Here is a 16,779-nt window from a genome sequence, read left to right as displayed (position 1 = left end):
TCGCTGCCGTAGCTCCGCTCTGCTCTAGCTTTAGGCTAAGATTTTACGTCCCAAGGCCGCGCCAAGTGCACGTGCGTCTCACCGTTACCATAACGACTGGTCCTCCCGACAGCAGATCTTCGCTGCCCTATGAATGTCTGAGCAACTGCAGCTCCGGGGGCTCGGGTCATTGGCTGGTAACTAGGCTTTGGCGTGGGATTTTAAAACGTGTGTCTTTAAAGCTGTTTATGATCTATCAGAGGTTCAGTCTTCATTTACAGTCTCAGTACCTGGGGCGGCGGGTCAAATTCTGTTCATTCCGATTCCTCCGGACGCTGCGTTAATCTATTTAACAAGTCCTTTGTTCTAATAGAAAACAATGTCGATGAGCACAAAGAAACCCCAGACAAATAGACGTGTCAGGGTACAACCGAAACTAGGTGGTTATACAGATTGACAAAAATGGCGCTTCAGAGGCCCAACCAATGTATGTTGAAGCTCTATGCTCCCAACATTAACTTCTAGGGCCTCTGCAGGATTCAAAAGAAATTAAGACATAGATCCAGCTCCAGAAGGCTTACAATCTGATTGAAGATACACACGAAATACTCAAAAAATTGTGACGATTTTGTGGCGCTAAGTATAATAGGATTCAGTGGATGAGAACGTGGACAAGTAAATAGAAGTCTGATGGAAGAAATGAAATTAAAACTAGGCATTTTATTTATGTACAGTGTTTAGGTGGGACAAAGGAGGAGGAGATTGAAAAATCAGGTATTCCTGAAAATGACCAACTCCTAAAATTTTCAAACATTGAAAAATACTGTAAACTCTTATTAATTTAGACCAGATTTCAATTAAAAACTCAAGCACTTTTTTCGTAAAATTAATATTTTCCACAAAAATTCTGAGGAACTACAAAATACTAGGAAGCCTCCTCCCACCAAAAAAAAAGTTAAAATTACATGTGCAACTAATGTGTGGTAATAGGAATTGTAATATTTGATTGTTTGGAACACCTTATTCCCCTACCAATACAAATAATAGTTGTTACTATATCTCTGATATCTGGTAAGTTTGAAGTTGCAATGGGTGGTTTATGAGGCTGAGGCTTTCCCACATTTCCATTTAGATGTTTTTCACCTTATTACTCACATATCTTATGATTAATAGGTAACTTTCAGTCAAGAATTTTTTGCATTTGCTGGATTTTACTCTTAACTGCTTATCAGTGAGCATGGAGTCAGTGTTAGAAGTGCAGTCAGGTTCCCCTAACACTTCACTTAGGTCTTAACATTAAAGTCCTAAAGTCTGGACTTCTAAAATTTGCAAAGCTTGGTCCAGTTTGTGAGTGGATCTGTATCTGTGAGCTATGGTGCCAGCTCATCTGGTATTCTGGCCTCTGCAGAGCTGTACCCTTCATGCAGTGGTTAGGTCCTAGTCATGACTCCCTAGAGGTCATACATAGGAACAGAATTAAATTAAGAAAGTTCTAACAAGTCTCATTAAAAACTTCAGTCTGGGGAGAATCAGACTGAGAGGAAATTCTGCTTGAGAGTCAAGGTAGAGCCTTACCTACCAGCCACTTTAGGACTTCAGTAGAAGCAGAAAAAACATTTTAGAGTTTATACTTTCCAGGAGTCCACCTTGAAGTCATATATCTGAACATATCCTAAAGTTGAATGCACTCCTAATTAGATGGACTGAAACCTCATTTAAAATATTCAACAAACTTTCAGAAGAGCAAGCAGAACACAGGCCACCCAGAAGGCTACACACAGCTCTCGTGGAATTCTCTCTGATACACCTCCTCTGATAAAAACACAATGAAAAAGAATATATGATTTACCTTTCAAACTGTCTGTGAGTGGAAGAGCAGATTTCAGATAAGTAGGAAAGAAGTCAAGGAGAATTTACCCACAGAATAGCAGAGTATGGTAGATTGGAGTATTGCTCTGAATTCTTTACTCTCTCCCTTTGCACATGACTGTGCAGTACCTCCTGGAATAGGGGGGTAGGCAGAGTATACGTCTTAGTCCTATTGGTCAGGCTTGGTCAGGTGGCTTGCTTTGGCCTGTGGAATGATATCAGGTATCAAAGCTTTTAGGTGTGCTTGCATGCTTTTGCCTCTTGGTCTTTGCTATTTTTCGTAAGAAAAACTACCTCAGGTGGCTGCTGTTTCCAACATGAGGAAGACATGTGGATCAGATCTGAATCTGCATCTCAGTTGAAGTGTGGAGTACTGCTAATCCTAACCAAACCCAGGAGAGGCAAGTGGAAACCAGCTGAACAGCAGGCTCTCCACAGTCTTAACAAGAAAAAGGGTTTTGGTTAAAGCTGTGAGATTTTGGGGTGCAATAGTATTGGAGCAATAGCTGTCTAACACACCAAGCAAATAGATTGGGCAAAATTTTATATGTTAAATGTGAGCAAGAGAAAAACATCAATGAAAATTATAAAGACTACTCCTGTAAAAGGAAGGAAGGATGGAAGGAAACTAGCATGTAAAAGATGAATGAAGTACATGACCTGTAAAACTTAACCTAAGGGGAAAAAAGAAAACTCATATAATTTTTGTGCTGTAGAGGAACTTATTAATAATAAGAATATGAATTTGGTAGTACAGGAACTTAAAGGCAAGATGCTAAAATAATGTATTGAGGACTGAGTCTTGCCTTGTTTTTTTCACTACTATATCCTTAGTACTTAGAACTTTGCCTGGTGTACTATAGGTAATCAATAAATATTGGGTGAATAAATGAACTAAAATGGAAATAAAAGAGAAAGGAAACTAAAGACCAAAACATGTTAAAGGACTAATGAATAATTAGAAGCACAGAGAAGCAGACTAGAGAGCTGAAAATCAAATTACTGATTAGAAGAAAGGATTGAGATAATCACAGAGAATACTGAGGCAAAGGACAAAGGTATAAAAGCTCTTGGAAGATAATATATGTGAAAGAGGTAAAGATGGTTCAACATAAGATTAATAAGTGCCCCTGAAATAGAGAACACAGCAAATTGAAGAAGAAATGTTCTTATTGATATAAAAAATAATAAAGGAGGAAAAATCTATAGATTAAAAGCATATACCATGTTACATGGAATAATTTCTATAGAACAGTCAACACTAAGGGAAATATCCTGGTTCAGTTACTCAGTTTTCAGAATAAAGAAAGAATTGTTTACGTACACAAGCAAGAAACAAAAGTTGGGGGGCGGCATGGAGAAAAAACAAGGCTCCTTTAGATTCATCTATAATACATTTAGTATTTGACGACATTACAAAGATACTACAAATTTCTGAGAAGGAATAAAATGTGTTCCAAGAAAAATATACTCCTATGGGTTTCAAAGTTGTCATTTAAATATACTTTGAATTTGTGGGCACTCTATCAATTTTTATTCCTGCTTGCACACTGCATTTCTGAGCCCATCTCTTTGTCATGTAACTTGACAGACACAGCCAACAGCAGCTAACATGTTACTGACATTCTTTCTTCCAACCTCTTCACCTAGCATTCACCAGCAAATCATCTGCTTTCCAGGTTATCACAGAGTTTTCCAAAAATTTTTTCAATAGGTTTGCCCCTGAATAACATAGACAACTATCCTCTCAGTTTCCAATACCAGTTTTCTTGACACTCGCTGCTTGACCGCTATGCTGGTGACTTATATTTTATGTTTTGTTATGGCAGTACCTAAGTCTGGACCTAAGTCTGTATAAGTCAGGATAAATTTTATTATGCTGTGGTAACAGCCAACCCCCAAATCTCAGTGGTGTAAAATGACAGTTGTTTATTTTTTGCACATGATACATGTCCATTGGAGGGGGGAGTCTGGTGGCTATGCTTTATGTTATCTTCACCCTGGCACCCAAGTTGCTGAGCTACCACTCTTTGATAATTCCTGGGTTTTGTGACAAAGAGAAAGACAACTCAGGAGGGTCTTGTACTGCAATTAATGGCTGCTGTTAATTCACTGGCCAAAACTAGTCACATGGGCTCCAAGTAATCATAAGGGGACCAAGAATTACAATTTCTGGGAGACAGAAAGCCAGAAATATTTGATGAACAACATTTGTAAGTGCATCACAAGCACTCTCGAACATGACACCAAAACACAGTATCTGTGATAGGCAGCCTCTCAGATGGTACCCAGTGATCTCTGCCTCCTATTTTTTTTTGAACTTCTCTACAGATGATCTGCCTCCTATTTTTGTGTAATCACCTTCCATTGAGTCTGGGCTGGACCTAGTGGTTTCTTTCTAATGAATAGCATCCAAACACAGCCCAGCAGCCATCCTGAGTTGGGGAGACAGAGGAACGAAGATAAGAATGACAGCAGACTTTCTTGTTGGAAACAATGCAAGCCAAAAAACACTGTAGAAGAATATTTAAAGTCCTTAAAAAAAAAAAAAAACCCACAAAATTGTTGACCTAGGATTCTATACCCAGCAAAAAGAATGTTCAAAAATGAAGATTAAGGAAAAACATTCAAAAGGTGAATGAATTAATCACCAGAAGTCCAAAATTTAAATGAAAACCTTCAGATAAAAGGAAAATTGTTGGATGGAAATCTGGACCTACTCAAGGGGATAACACTGAAAATGATAATTATGGGGGTATATATAAAAGAGTTCTCTTGAAAAATTTCCTAAAGAGATGATTGCTTAAAGAAGGACTAATAATAATGTGCAGTGGGGTTTATGGTAAACGTAGATGTAAAGTACATGACAACAAAGTAATACAGGGTGTGAGAGGGGAAATAGAGTATATTCTTGTAATTTTCTTGTGTTGGAAGTGGTATAATGTTACTGAAGGCAGACAGTATAAGATGTATTCTTCCTTTCTCCTTATTCCTGTCACTTGGGAATTTCAAGCCCCTTTTGAGGAAACAGGAGAGAAGAGGTAGTCCAGGCATTAGAGAGAGGGTTTAGAGAGTCCTACATAGGAAGAACGATCAAGAAATTTGTAAAGGTGCAGTTTGAGGCTTTTGGCATAGGATGAGGACATGGCTAGATTGGATTAATTTGGGTTATTAGTCAAGGGAAAGCCTGGAAGACAAAGGTAATGAGGAGACTGGGATATAAAGTGAGGAGAATCTCGTGATTTTGTGCAGATTGATTAGACTGTCAGTTTAGAATAGATACAGATAAAGTAATTCATAGATTAAAATATTTAATGTTGGAAAATAAACAAGGCAATGACAACAAGAATAAAAGCTTCACACAAACTTTAGAGACCATTTTTTAGCTAGGTTTCAGCTGGTTGCTGGAGCTATGAATCGTGATATTGGTTAGCAGGTAGGAAATTATGTGAAAGAGTCTTCTGGTGTCACAATTTCTGGGTATCACTGGAACATTTGATCATCATTCCTTTGGCAATTCCAGCCTTCTCTGGAAGGTCAGTAGAAGCAATTAATTTATTCACCTCTACAGGAATCAGACTCGGCCTATTTTGGGAAGTCTGTGTATCCTTGATCAAGTTAGCTGAAGCTTAATACTTACATATGATAGCTAGTTATACTAAACCATAGTTTTTACTATGGTTTTACTAACTTGTCATTGAGCATAACACTTTTTTCTTCGATAATGGACACACAGTCTATAAAAACTGTTATATAATATTCAAATTCCAAAACTTTTAATAATTTAGTTTTATTATTACCACAATAAACACTTACTTATTGGGCATAGAAAACTGCACTAGGCATAAGAAACAGTTACAAGACATTTTTCATTTTTCCTGCCCTTTGCTGAAGACATGTAAATTTATACAAGATAGAGCTATTAATTACTCACTGTGTCCCAGACACTGTTCTAGGTATTAAGGATTTAATCAGTGGTGACAAAGACAGACATGGAATGGGAGTCGGGGGGACAATGATTAAGCAAAAACATTTACAAAAAAATTAGAGTACTGGTTCTCAACAGGGGGAGATTTTTCTCCCCTTTTCTACCAAGTGATATTTGGCAATGTCTGGAGATATTTTTGTTGCAACTTTGGGGTGGGGTGCTACTGGCATGTGAGTGAGTGAGTGGAGGCCTTGGATGCTGCAAAACTTCCTACAATGCACAGGACAGTCTCCTCCCTCCTAAACAAAAAATTATATGACCCTAAATGTCAATAGTGTCAGAGTTGAGAAATCCTGAATTAGAGTGATGATAACTGCTATAAAGCAGAAGTAGAGTGCTAAGAAAACATATAATGGAGGGTTTATAAAAATCTTCTCCGAGAAAGTGAAATTTAAATTCAGACTTAATGAATGAGTTGGCCCTAACAACTAAAGTGTGGGAGCAGTGAGGTGGGGAAGAATTCCAAGCAGAGGCAACAGTAGGCAGTGAGGAGCTTATTTTGTGTAGTTGTGTGTGTGTATGTGTATCATATATATCGTATGTATCTCATATATACATTACATTGTATATGTGTATGTATATATTTAATCATGCTCAGTAGTATCTGCTGAGTAATAGCAGTTAACATTTATTGAGCCTGTACTACGTGTTAGGCACTGCATTTCACATGTATTACTTTATTTAAGCCCCACTATTACCCTGGAGGTAGATAATATTATTAAGCTCAGGTTATCTTTTTTTTTTCTTTTTTTGTGGTACGCGGGCCTCTCACTGCTGTGGCCTCTCCCTTTGCGCAGGCTCAGCAGCCATGGCTCACGGTCCCAGCTGCTCCGCAGCATGTGAGATCCTCGCGGACCGGGGCACGAACCCGTGTCCCCTGCATCGGCAGGCAGACTCTCAACCACTGCGCCACCAGGGAAGCCCCAAGCTCAATTTATCTTTGAGAAGCATACTTGGTTAAGTACCTTGCCTAAGATCACATAGTTGGGAAGAGCCAGAGCCAGGATTTGAATCCAGGTCAGTCCAGCTCTTCCAAGGCACTTTCTTAACTAATGCACTGTAAATGTAGAGAGGCAGGGGGTAACAAATAATCACCAGGAAGAGAAGGAATAGCTGTAGGTATCAGGCAGATGTGAAACTCCTGTACTTCAAAGGAAGACAAGGGTTTAGATAGGCAGAGAGGCAGTGGGAGCTCAAGCTTGTCAATTGCCATAACCATTCAAAGGAAAACAATTTTTTTTCACATAACATAAATGGACTTCAGTTATGTTAACCATGGGGCACAGTTTACTTTATCATCTAGTGGCTATTTTATATTTGCTCAAGACTTAAAATTGTATGTAAAGGAGAGTTATATAATAGAGTATTTATGTACTTTTATAGATATTTAAGTATGTCGTTTTCAGAATGTTCCTATATGCCTATAGCAAAATTAATATTAAGAATTTCAAAGAACTATTTAAAAACAACTCACCCCTCCTCTCCATTATTTTAACTTTCTAATCTAGGTTTTCAGTGAATTATGCCTTTTCGGTTTGGGACCCAGCCAAGGAGGTTTCCAATGGAAGGGGGAGATCCTTCAGTTGGGCTGGAGCCTGGGCTGAGCTCCAGTGCTTCCTGTAACGGGAAAGAGATGTTACTAACCAGGTAAAAAGTCTTCTTGTCCTAACAACTGAGGAGATATGTAATGGCTATCATCAATGCAAGCTTTAGCTGACATTCAATTAGTAAGAAAGAAGCCTAGGAGCATTGCTATTATTAAATTAGTATTACCAGAGCCTAGGTTTTCTTAGCATAGAGTCTGTATATTGTAAGTCTGAATGATAGACCAATTTTGGGGGGTAAATATTTAGCTAGTTTTTTCTTAATAGTTTCAAGATTATATAACATTCAATCAAATAAGCAAAGCCTTTAGTGCTGTTATGTGCAGGGCACTGTGCTAGGCCTAAGGCTACAAAATATGAAAAAGACTCAGACCTCAGAGTCAGTGTCACTTTGGCTTTGACTTGACCTTTGGCAGAAGGAGAGTGATAGAGAGGTGAAGATTCTATTTTTGCAAAATTGAAGAAAACTATAATAGGATTTATTCCACTTTCCTTCTGTTTACCATAGTACATTGTTTGATTTCTCATGGCTTGGAATTTTCAGAACACAGATTTAAGCTTAATAAGGTAGGTATTTTAAACATCAGAGTTATTCAAGGATAAAATAGGCTACTTCGGGAAATACTGATCAATAGTCTTTAGAAATGTTTAAGGTTGGGTTATTATTTGATGGGGATGTTGGAAAGGAAATTCAAGCACTAGGTGTATTTTTAGACTAGATGTTATTTAAGGGCTCTTTTAAACCTGAGATCCTATCAACATTTGAATAGTATGTGGAATAATATGTTCAGTTTTATATTTTTCCACAAATAGTCTAGTTTTAAAATCACTCAATTGGAGTGATTTTAAGGTGCATTTATGTATGAATTGCCATAGTATTATCACTTATGTTTATAACTATTCACTCCCCCCTGCCCCACTTTTCTTTGCCATTTAGCAATCACTGCATACCTTTCAAAAGAACATCTGGAGGGTTGTCTTTGTATTTATAAGTTTCTTTTGATTAAATGTATGGCACAACATTTAACAACAATTTCTTTGCAATGTAAGTCTAAAATGTCTGCCTCATTAGTGCCACTGTGTTATATTTATTTTGTGACATTCAGAGATTTCAAAAAGACTTAAAACAGTTGAATGAATATACACTCAAACTTTGGTTCTCTGAAAAAAATTTCCTTTTTCATATCTAAGTACATGTCATTTTCTCTTTTATTTAGGCAACTCCGAAGATGCCCTGGAAATCATTGCCTGACAATAACTAATGTTCCCATCACTGTCTTTGCAACAATGAGAAAGCCACCTGCACAAAGCAGCAAGGAAATGCATCCTAAATGCCACCATTAAGTCTTTTGTAGAGGTTTGACTAGGTCAAGGGTAATGGACCAGTATCATCTTATGATCTGGTAAGCAAATAAAAGTGGTGGCACCTTTGGATGGTGACAGTAGTTGAAATATTTACTTTTTGTAGGGAAAGACCGGAATGTAGTCTGTAAAACATGTGTAGTGATAAGCCATCAGTTATGTTTGATAGATAAGACAGAATAATATTTCACAATTAGAAAGTGCCTTAGAGATCATCTTGCTCACAGTGGATCATTAATATCAACAATTCACAATGAAGCTTAAGCCACCTTGATTATCAGTCAGGAAGGGCCCATTCTAAATGCTTAATGTGTTTTGCGCTGATTTCCTTTGCTTATTTTTGGGTTGCTACTTAGCCGAATCCTTTCACTTGAATAGCCTAAGCCAGTTTCCGTCTTTCTGTCTTTTGATAATGTTCTGCCCAGGAATGATTATATTGGGTGAGAAATGGAGCCCTGTGGCTTATGCATTTTTAAATAATACCCAAGACTGAAGGAAATTCTTAGTTCATGGTTAATCTGCAAAGCATATACACTGCTATCATATGGAAGCTCAGGTTATTGGTTAAATTTATTATAATGAGGTCAAGGCTGTGATTCTAACCCCTATTTTTCCAGGAAAAATGATGTCTCATCATCACACTGTTACCTCAAGTCCCAACCAGTCATCTTGAAATTGTCTATAGTTAGTATTGAGAAACCTCAGATTTTATTTTTTAATTTTATTCGATTAGACTTAAGGTTCAGTTTTGAGGTGTAGGCCAGCTCTTTCTCTTTTCTTTTTCTTCTTGTAATAGTTCCAAGAAAGTCAGCTTGCTTTCTTTACCTCTTGATGGTTGCCACTCTTCATCCCATGAAATTTTTTTTTCTCCAAAAGACTAACTTTAGTGTCAGATATAGTTTCTCCAGTTTCTTGTCTACTTTTCTGCTCCTGAAGATATATACATATATATATAAACCTTTTTAAGTGAAAGGTTTATTAGCTTATAATTACATGCATATAGATGCATGTGTGCTACATGAGGTGAAAAGAAAAGCTTTTCATCAGGGATTTATAAATGGAGAAATTCTGAGAGCTCACACAGTGCTAGGAGATGTTTGAATTCCAACCAGCCAGAGTAGAAAGACATTATTGAACCTGTGGGGCATTGAGTAGAGTCCTCAGAAAGGTCATGTCTTAGTAGGAGTTCTAAAGTAGCACTAGATTAAAGGTTAATGTATACTAACTTTAACAAAGTTTAAAAATAAGACTTGAGAGAATCAAGATGATCCATGAGTAACTTAATTATTTGCCAAATAAAAATTTAATACTCCTCAAAGGAAGAGAAAAAAATCCATTAAGGAAATTGCCCAAGGCTGGGGAAAGAATCATGGGAAAGGAGAAAGGAGTAATGAAAAATTCCTCAGAGCTCATACAAGGCTGGGAATAATTTGTGATTCAATCATAGTGGAAAGAGCTTTTAATATATGGAGTAGAGTCCTCAGTGAGATATTGCCTCAGTGGGGGTGGGTTTGGAGTGGAGGATAGCTTTAGACTGAAGGCTGCTCTGGACCTGCCCTAACAAAGCTTAAGAGCAAGAGTGGAAAGGGTCAAACTGATTCCAAGTAACTAAATTGCATCCAAGGAGGGAAAAAAACCTCAAAATTTAAAGAACTACAGTAAAATCCAGCACCAAAAATGTAAAATTCACAATGATGGTGTCCAATAAAAAATTACCAGGTGTGCAAAAAAGAAGGAAAATGCAGTCCATAGTCAAGAGAATCATTAGTCAATAGAAACAGATTCAGAGTGCTGGATGATAGCATTAGCAGACAAGCTACCATAAGTGTTCAAGTAGTAGATGAAAGCATAATCACAATGAAGAGAGAAATGGAAGGTATAAAACGGACCCAACTGAACTTCTAGTGATGAAAAATACAATCTCTGAAATAAAAATATACACTGAATGGGATCAAGAACAGATTACACACTGGAGAAGAAGAGATTAATGAACTTGAAGACATAGCTATACAAATTATCCAGAATGAAATATGAAGAAAAAAAGACTGGAAAAAAGAGCATAAATTTTGTGTTTTAATAGCAAGCAGTCTAACATATATGTAAGTAGCTTCTCAGAAGGAGGAGGGAGGACAATAGAAAAATACTTGAAGAAATAATGGCCACATTTTTTCCAGATTTGATGAAAACTATAAATTCACAGGTCCAAGTAGCTTAACTGACCCCAAAGAAAACAGACATGAATAAAACAAAACAAACAAAAAGCCATATAATTAAATTGTCTAAAAACCAGGGATAAAGAGAACATCTTAAAACCCGATAGTACAAAAGGACACATTCATTCAAAGGAACAACAGCAACAAAAAGAATGAGAGCACTTTTAATCAGAAAGCATGCAGGCAAGAAGGCAATGAAGTCATATCTTTAAAGTATCTCTCAAAAATGGTGAAGTAAGGACTTTTCATCAGTACTAGAAGCAGATCAGTAGATCAGTACTATAAGACATGTTAAGGGAAGTTTTTTCAGGCAGAAAAAAATGATACTAGATGGAAATTTGTATAAGGAAATAAAGAGCACCAGAAATAGAAAATATGTGGGTAAATATAAAAGACTTTTTTCTCATTTTTAAACATTTATTTAACAGGCAAATGACTATTTAAAGCAAAAATAATAACAATAATTTATATAAAAGTATAATATATGGTAACAATAGCAAAAAAGACAGGAGGAGGAAAATGGAAGTTTACTTTTGTAAGTGTCTTCGATGATTTATGAAATGGCATAATAGTATTTGAAGATTGATTGTGATGAGGTAAATATGTAATTGTAAACTTTAGATTTATCTCTAAAAGCAAACAGTAACAGAGAGCTAATACACCAGTCAGGGAGATTAAATGGAATAAATATCACTCAATCCTAAAGAAGGCAGGAAAAGAGGAAAAAAAGAACAAAGATAATAGATGTAAACCAAACCATATTGACATTTGCATTAATTACAAAAGGTGTAAACACTTCAATTAAAAGACAGATTATGAGATTGGCTAGAAAAGAGGATGGTGTCTACATGAACCTACGTTAAGAGTCTCATGCTGTACTGATTGAGCTAACCAGCACTACATGAGCCTACTTTAAATTAAAAGTATAAAAGGATAAAAATGGATATCCCATGTAAACATTAATCAAAAGGAAGTTGGAATAGCTATATTAATAATAGACAAGAAGATTTTAGAGCAAGGAATACTACCAGAAATAAGAGGGACATTTCATGATGATAAAAGGGTCATACAATCTTAAATGTTATGCAGAGCTTCAAAGTACATGAATCAAAAACTGATGGAAAGAACAAATAACTCCACATTTATAGCTTAACATTTTTAACAACTGGTAGTAGAACAACAGTACAGCAGAATACTATACATTCTTTTCAAGCACACATAGAAAATTTACCAAGAATAGACCATAAGCAACAAAACAAAGTATGCAGAGTGTGCAAAGTACGTTCCACAACAGAATTAAATTCAAATTCAACAGAAAAATGTCTGGAGACTCTCCAAATATTGGAATACTAAATGAAGCACTTTCAAACAACTCATGAATAAAAGAAGAAATTACAGGAGAAATTAGAAAGTATCTTGAAATGAATGAAAATGAAAACAACATATCAAACACATGGGGTACAACTAAAGTAGTGCTTAGAATTAAAGCCTTAAATTCTTTCATCAGAAAAGAAGAAATGTAGGGGAATTCTCTGGTGGTCCAGTGGTTAGGACTCCAAGCTTCCACTGCAGGGGGCACAGGTTCAAGCCCTGGTTGGGGAACTGAGATCCCCACATGCAGCACGGTGTGGCCAAAAGGGAAAAAAAAGAAAAAAGAAATGTCTCAAGTCAATTAATCTAAGCTTTCACCTTAAGAAAGAAGAAAAGATGAGCAAACTAAACCCAAAATAAGCAGAAAGAAAGAAATAAGATGAAAAAATTAATGAAATAAAAGACAAATAATAGAGAATAATCAATGAAACCAAAATCTGGTTCTTTGATAAGACCAATAAAATTGATAACCTCTAGGCAGAATTAACAAGAAAAAAGGACACAGATTACTGATATCAGAAATGAGAGTGGGACTTCACTGCAAATTTTAAACATTAAGAGGATAAATAGAGTTTTTCACTGGGATGAATTCTTTAGTCTTCTAAGGCTTCTACCTTGAATAAATGCCTTCCCATATTCCTTACATTCCTAGGCGGGAGCTTTCTGTGAAGGGAATATTATAAACAGTCTGAGGGCAACCCTGTGGCATCATGCTTTCATAACCTTCCTTTAGGTTGGCATCAGCTCACGAATCATCCATCTTTAGACATGATCATTTGAAAACGTGTTCTCTGAGATTGCTGATTTAGCTCACTGTAAGCTCACTGTGGTCTGGCTGGGCTAGTGAGGGACTCAGTGCCAAGCAGCTACCATCACTACACTTCCTTCCTTGAGGGATTCAGTTGCTATTCTTCTGGTTGGTAGTGTCATGTTACATTCCTCTTCAGTGTGAGCCTCTCTGTCACATGATTTGGCAGATTAGCAGGCTTTCACCCCTAAAACTCATCTATGCTCTGCCCACCCCATCCTGCCCCCTAGCAGTATCCTCTGCGAATGGTGTCCTCTGGTGTTGTGAAGTTTACAAATTGAGTGGCCTTATCCATGGTAGCTGATCTTTTCCTCTACTTTTCAGGACTTGAAAGGTTACCAAAGACTTGAGGGAATGCTTCTTGTCTCTCTGATCAGCTATGCCATTTTTTCCTGTAGTCTTCTCTCCATATCTTCAGGCAAATCAGAGATCCCTGGGGCTCAGGGGAACCCAAGTGGAGAAGTCAGTATCACTTTTTCCTTTCTGAAGATTGCCAGGCACTTTGTAAGTGATTGCCTTGGGAGGTGAGATGAGGGTGTAACTTTTATGGAAACTTGGCTTTCCTGAAATTTACTCAAAGAATATTTATTGAGCATATACCTACATGCCAGGCATTGTTCTAGGCTCTTACAACACATCATTGGATGACAAAAATTTGTGGAACTTACATTCTGGACAGTGCCTCTTCTGTTGCCTTTATACAGACTGTGTGTGTGTGTGTGTGTGTGTGTGTGTGTGTGTGTGTGTGACATGTATGTAGTGTGTTGCGGGCATTGTGGTTTTACATTGCTAGTTATACTGAAATGACTTCTTTGAGCCAGTCCTAAAGAGAAGGGATTGGCTTCACACCTCAAAGTTTGGTGAACCTAAAATGTGTATTTACTGCTTTATGGTCCTAGTTATAGGCTGTAGTCACCAATTAAGGTAAGCAAAGACCCTACTTAACACCCTCTACTACCATGCTATGTACAAGGAAGTGGGAGCCCAGAGAACAGAAATAGCCCAGTGTCTTCTGAGATGCCCCCTTATACAAACTGTGTGCTGAGAACTGAGGTGGTTCTTACTGGACAGAGGGTAGGTGGATATATATTATTCTATGTTTACAGAATGGGAAGTATGTGTCTATAAATGTGTATGGTAAACACTTAAAACCATTCTTCTAGGTAAGATCATTTTGGCTTCAGCTATTATTGCTATGGGCTTGATTCTTTCTGTGTTTCCCAATTCACAATTTCAAGAGAAAATTTTCAGTTGTTGGAACTCATCTTTTCATACCACCAGATAGTGGGATGTTGCTTCACTGGAAAGAAATAGGATGGTGCTCTTACCCAATCAGCTGTGGCCATGAGAGGAGGAAGTGGGATACAGGCCCAAATAGGGCTGCTTCTTCAAACTGGGGCTATGGGAGGCCTCTTGATTTCCAAGGTGCTCTGAACTGGCAGGGGCCATGAATGACAACTAGTCAAAATTACTCTGAACATCCAATCTATATATATATATATATATATATATATATATATATATATATATATTTTTTTTTGCGGTACACGGGCCTCTCACTGTTGTGGCCTCTCCCGTTGCGGAGCACAGGCTCCGGACGCGCAGGCCTAGCGGCCATGGCTCACGGGCCCAGCCACTCCGCGGCATGTGGTATCTTCCTGGACCGGGGCACGAACCCGTGTCCCCTGCATTGGCAGGCGGACTCTCAACCACTGTGCCACCAGGGAAGCCCCTCTAATCTATATTTCTATGTATGAAGTTCCAATATACTATGATTAACTAAAAGAAAGGAAATCATACTTCTTTCTCCCTAGACAGTTGAGAGAAGATGGGGTCCCATCTAAGAACTGAATCAAGCTCTTATAAATGGTAAATTCAAGGTTTCAGAAGGACATTGTGTGGTTAAGAGGGTCAGCAGATATGGGTCAGTAGATTCTTACTTGCTGAGCATAAGAGTGTGAAATAATAACTGCAAAGAAGTGGCCCTGTAAATTGCAGAGAAGGTAGAAGAATTTTTGTGACTTTAGTCTGCATATATGTGAGTCTGCGTACACACTTGCTGTAGTTACTGGAGGTCTGGCCAGGGTCTGGGCCACTGCTGAGAATGAAGGGCATAGAATGGCCCTCTAGGATGTCTCAGGAAAATCTCTTGGAAAAGAAAATGGCAGGCTGTTCCAGAGCTGCTGCCTCCATCTTGGGTCTGTTGTAGGGAGGACTGTGAAGGCGTAGTGTGTCTTAAGCATCGGTCCAGTCTGTACTGGTTAAGGCCCTCGACTATTGGATTCAGAGTCTTTAGCTCAGAAGCCACATAGGCCCAGAGGCCATAGCTCTCAGAAGGTTTTGTTTGGTCAGCCCAGTATTTTGCTCTTGTGATTGCTGTTGTTTTAATTTTAATTACTTACTAACTGAAAAATCAGGCCATTTCAAGCCCCTCAAATTTCACATTTCCAGCTTCTTTTGGAAATTTTGGCCCTTTCGATTTTCTCAGTCAGACACCACCAGGTTCACGCCATGATACCTCTCTGGCTGTATAGGTGGTTGAGTCTGTGACTCCAGCTTTAGAGACCAGTTGAGAGTTGGCCTGAAGGCAGACAGTCCCCTGGGGGCAGGAAGCAAGGGGACAGTCATACTGCCCCTGGGGGCAGGCAGCAGTCCTATTTCCAATTCTGGCTCCTCAGTCTAGCTGAATGACAGCAGGTGAGGTATTTAATCGTTCTAAATCTCAGGCTTCTCATCTGCAAATGCCACCTCACAGGATTCGTGTGATGATCAAGTGAAATCTGCTTTAATTTAGCTTACTGTGGAGGCTGTCACTGAGTAAGTCCTCTATGGATATTAGCTATTTTTGTTGATCTTCATCATTATTATTAATGTACCTGAGACATGAGGGTAGTAGGGGAATGTAAATAATTACATATATATGTGAGATAATTTTATTCCCTTAGTAATTCCTCAAAATACTTTATACTCCCTCCCCATACCCCAAAAGTCACTCCTCTTACGTACCTTCAATCCTGTTGATATGAGGGTCTATTTTCTCATTTTGTCTTCATTGTTGATTATCTTTTCATGTATAATTCTTTTATTTCAGTCTGTATATTTTAATATTCTACCAGCTAGTCAAGCCATTTTTCCTTTTCTAGACTTTATTAATATATATATACCTAAAAAATAATTATAAAATTTTAGAAATAAGACTAGTTGTGTTGCAGGTATGTGGGGGAAAAACCTTTTAATAAAAGGACTTCTATACTTTTAAGTGGAATTGTATGACTTTGTCTTATTCTGTTTGCTATAATGTCCTTCATGATTCCTACAGAACACACAGTAACAATATCCTACAAGAACCTCCCCTCATGCACAATTTTAGTTTTCTTTTAAGGAAGAAAGGAAAAAAAGTAGGCATTTATTCGATTGAGGCTTTCTTTTCTTTCTCTCCTGGAAACATATTACCATTTTCTGATAATTTGTTAGAAATTTACTTTATTAAACCTTGATAAAACTAAAATATGGGGCTTCCCTGGTGGCGCATTGGTTGAGAGTCCCCCTGCCGATGCAGGGGACACGGGTTCATGTCCCGGTCCG

General features: G+C 37.8%; 1 protein-coding gene across 3 annotated transcripts; it reads left to right on the top strand.

The window, feature by feature from the left end:
* The first annotated feature begins 28 nt into the window (after window positions 1–28).
* FAM229B (family with sequence similarity 229 member B) lies at window positions 29–16,471 on the top strand. Of its 3 annotated transcripts, XM_049695550.1 has the most exons (4): window positions 56–176; window positions 6,634–6,853; window positions 7,345–7,483; window positions 8,658–16,471. In XM_049695550.1, exons 3-4 carry the CDS (start codon window positions 7,359–7,361, stop codon window positions 8,782–8,784), a joined length of 252 nt encoding a protein of 83 aa, XP_049551507.1. In that variant the 5' UTR covers window positions 56–176; window positions 6,634–6,853; window positions 7,345–7,358; the 3' UTR covers window positions 8,785–16,471. The 3 variants fall into 3 exon arrangements, 2 of the variants coding, with proteins under 2 accessions (XP_004264900.1, XP_049551507.1); XM_004264852.3 differs by lacking the exon at window positions 6,634–6,853 and having other exon boundaries at window positions 29–176; window positions 8,658–16,470; XR_007470623.1 differs by lacking the exons at window positions 56–176; window positions 6,634–6,853 and adding an exon at window positions 7,949–8,007 and having other exon boundaries at window positions 7,348–7,483; window positions 8,658–8,792.
* The last annotated feature ends 308 nt before the right edge of the window (window positions 16,472–16,779 follow it).

This window comes from Orcinus orca, chromosome 12 (assembly GCF_937001465.1).
Source record: "Orcinus orca chromosome 12, mOrcOrc1.1, whole genome shotgun sequence".
Taxonomy (NCBI): Eukaryota; Metazoa; Chordata; class Mammalia; order Artiodactyla; family Delphinidae; genus Orcinus; species Orcinus orca.
This window is presented reverse-complemented; position numbering and strand designations above follow the sequence as displayed.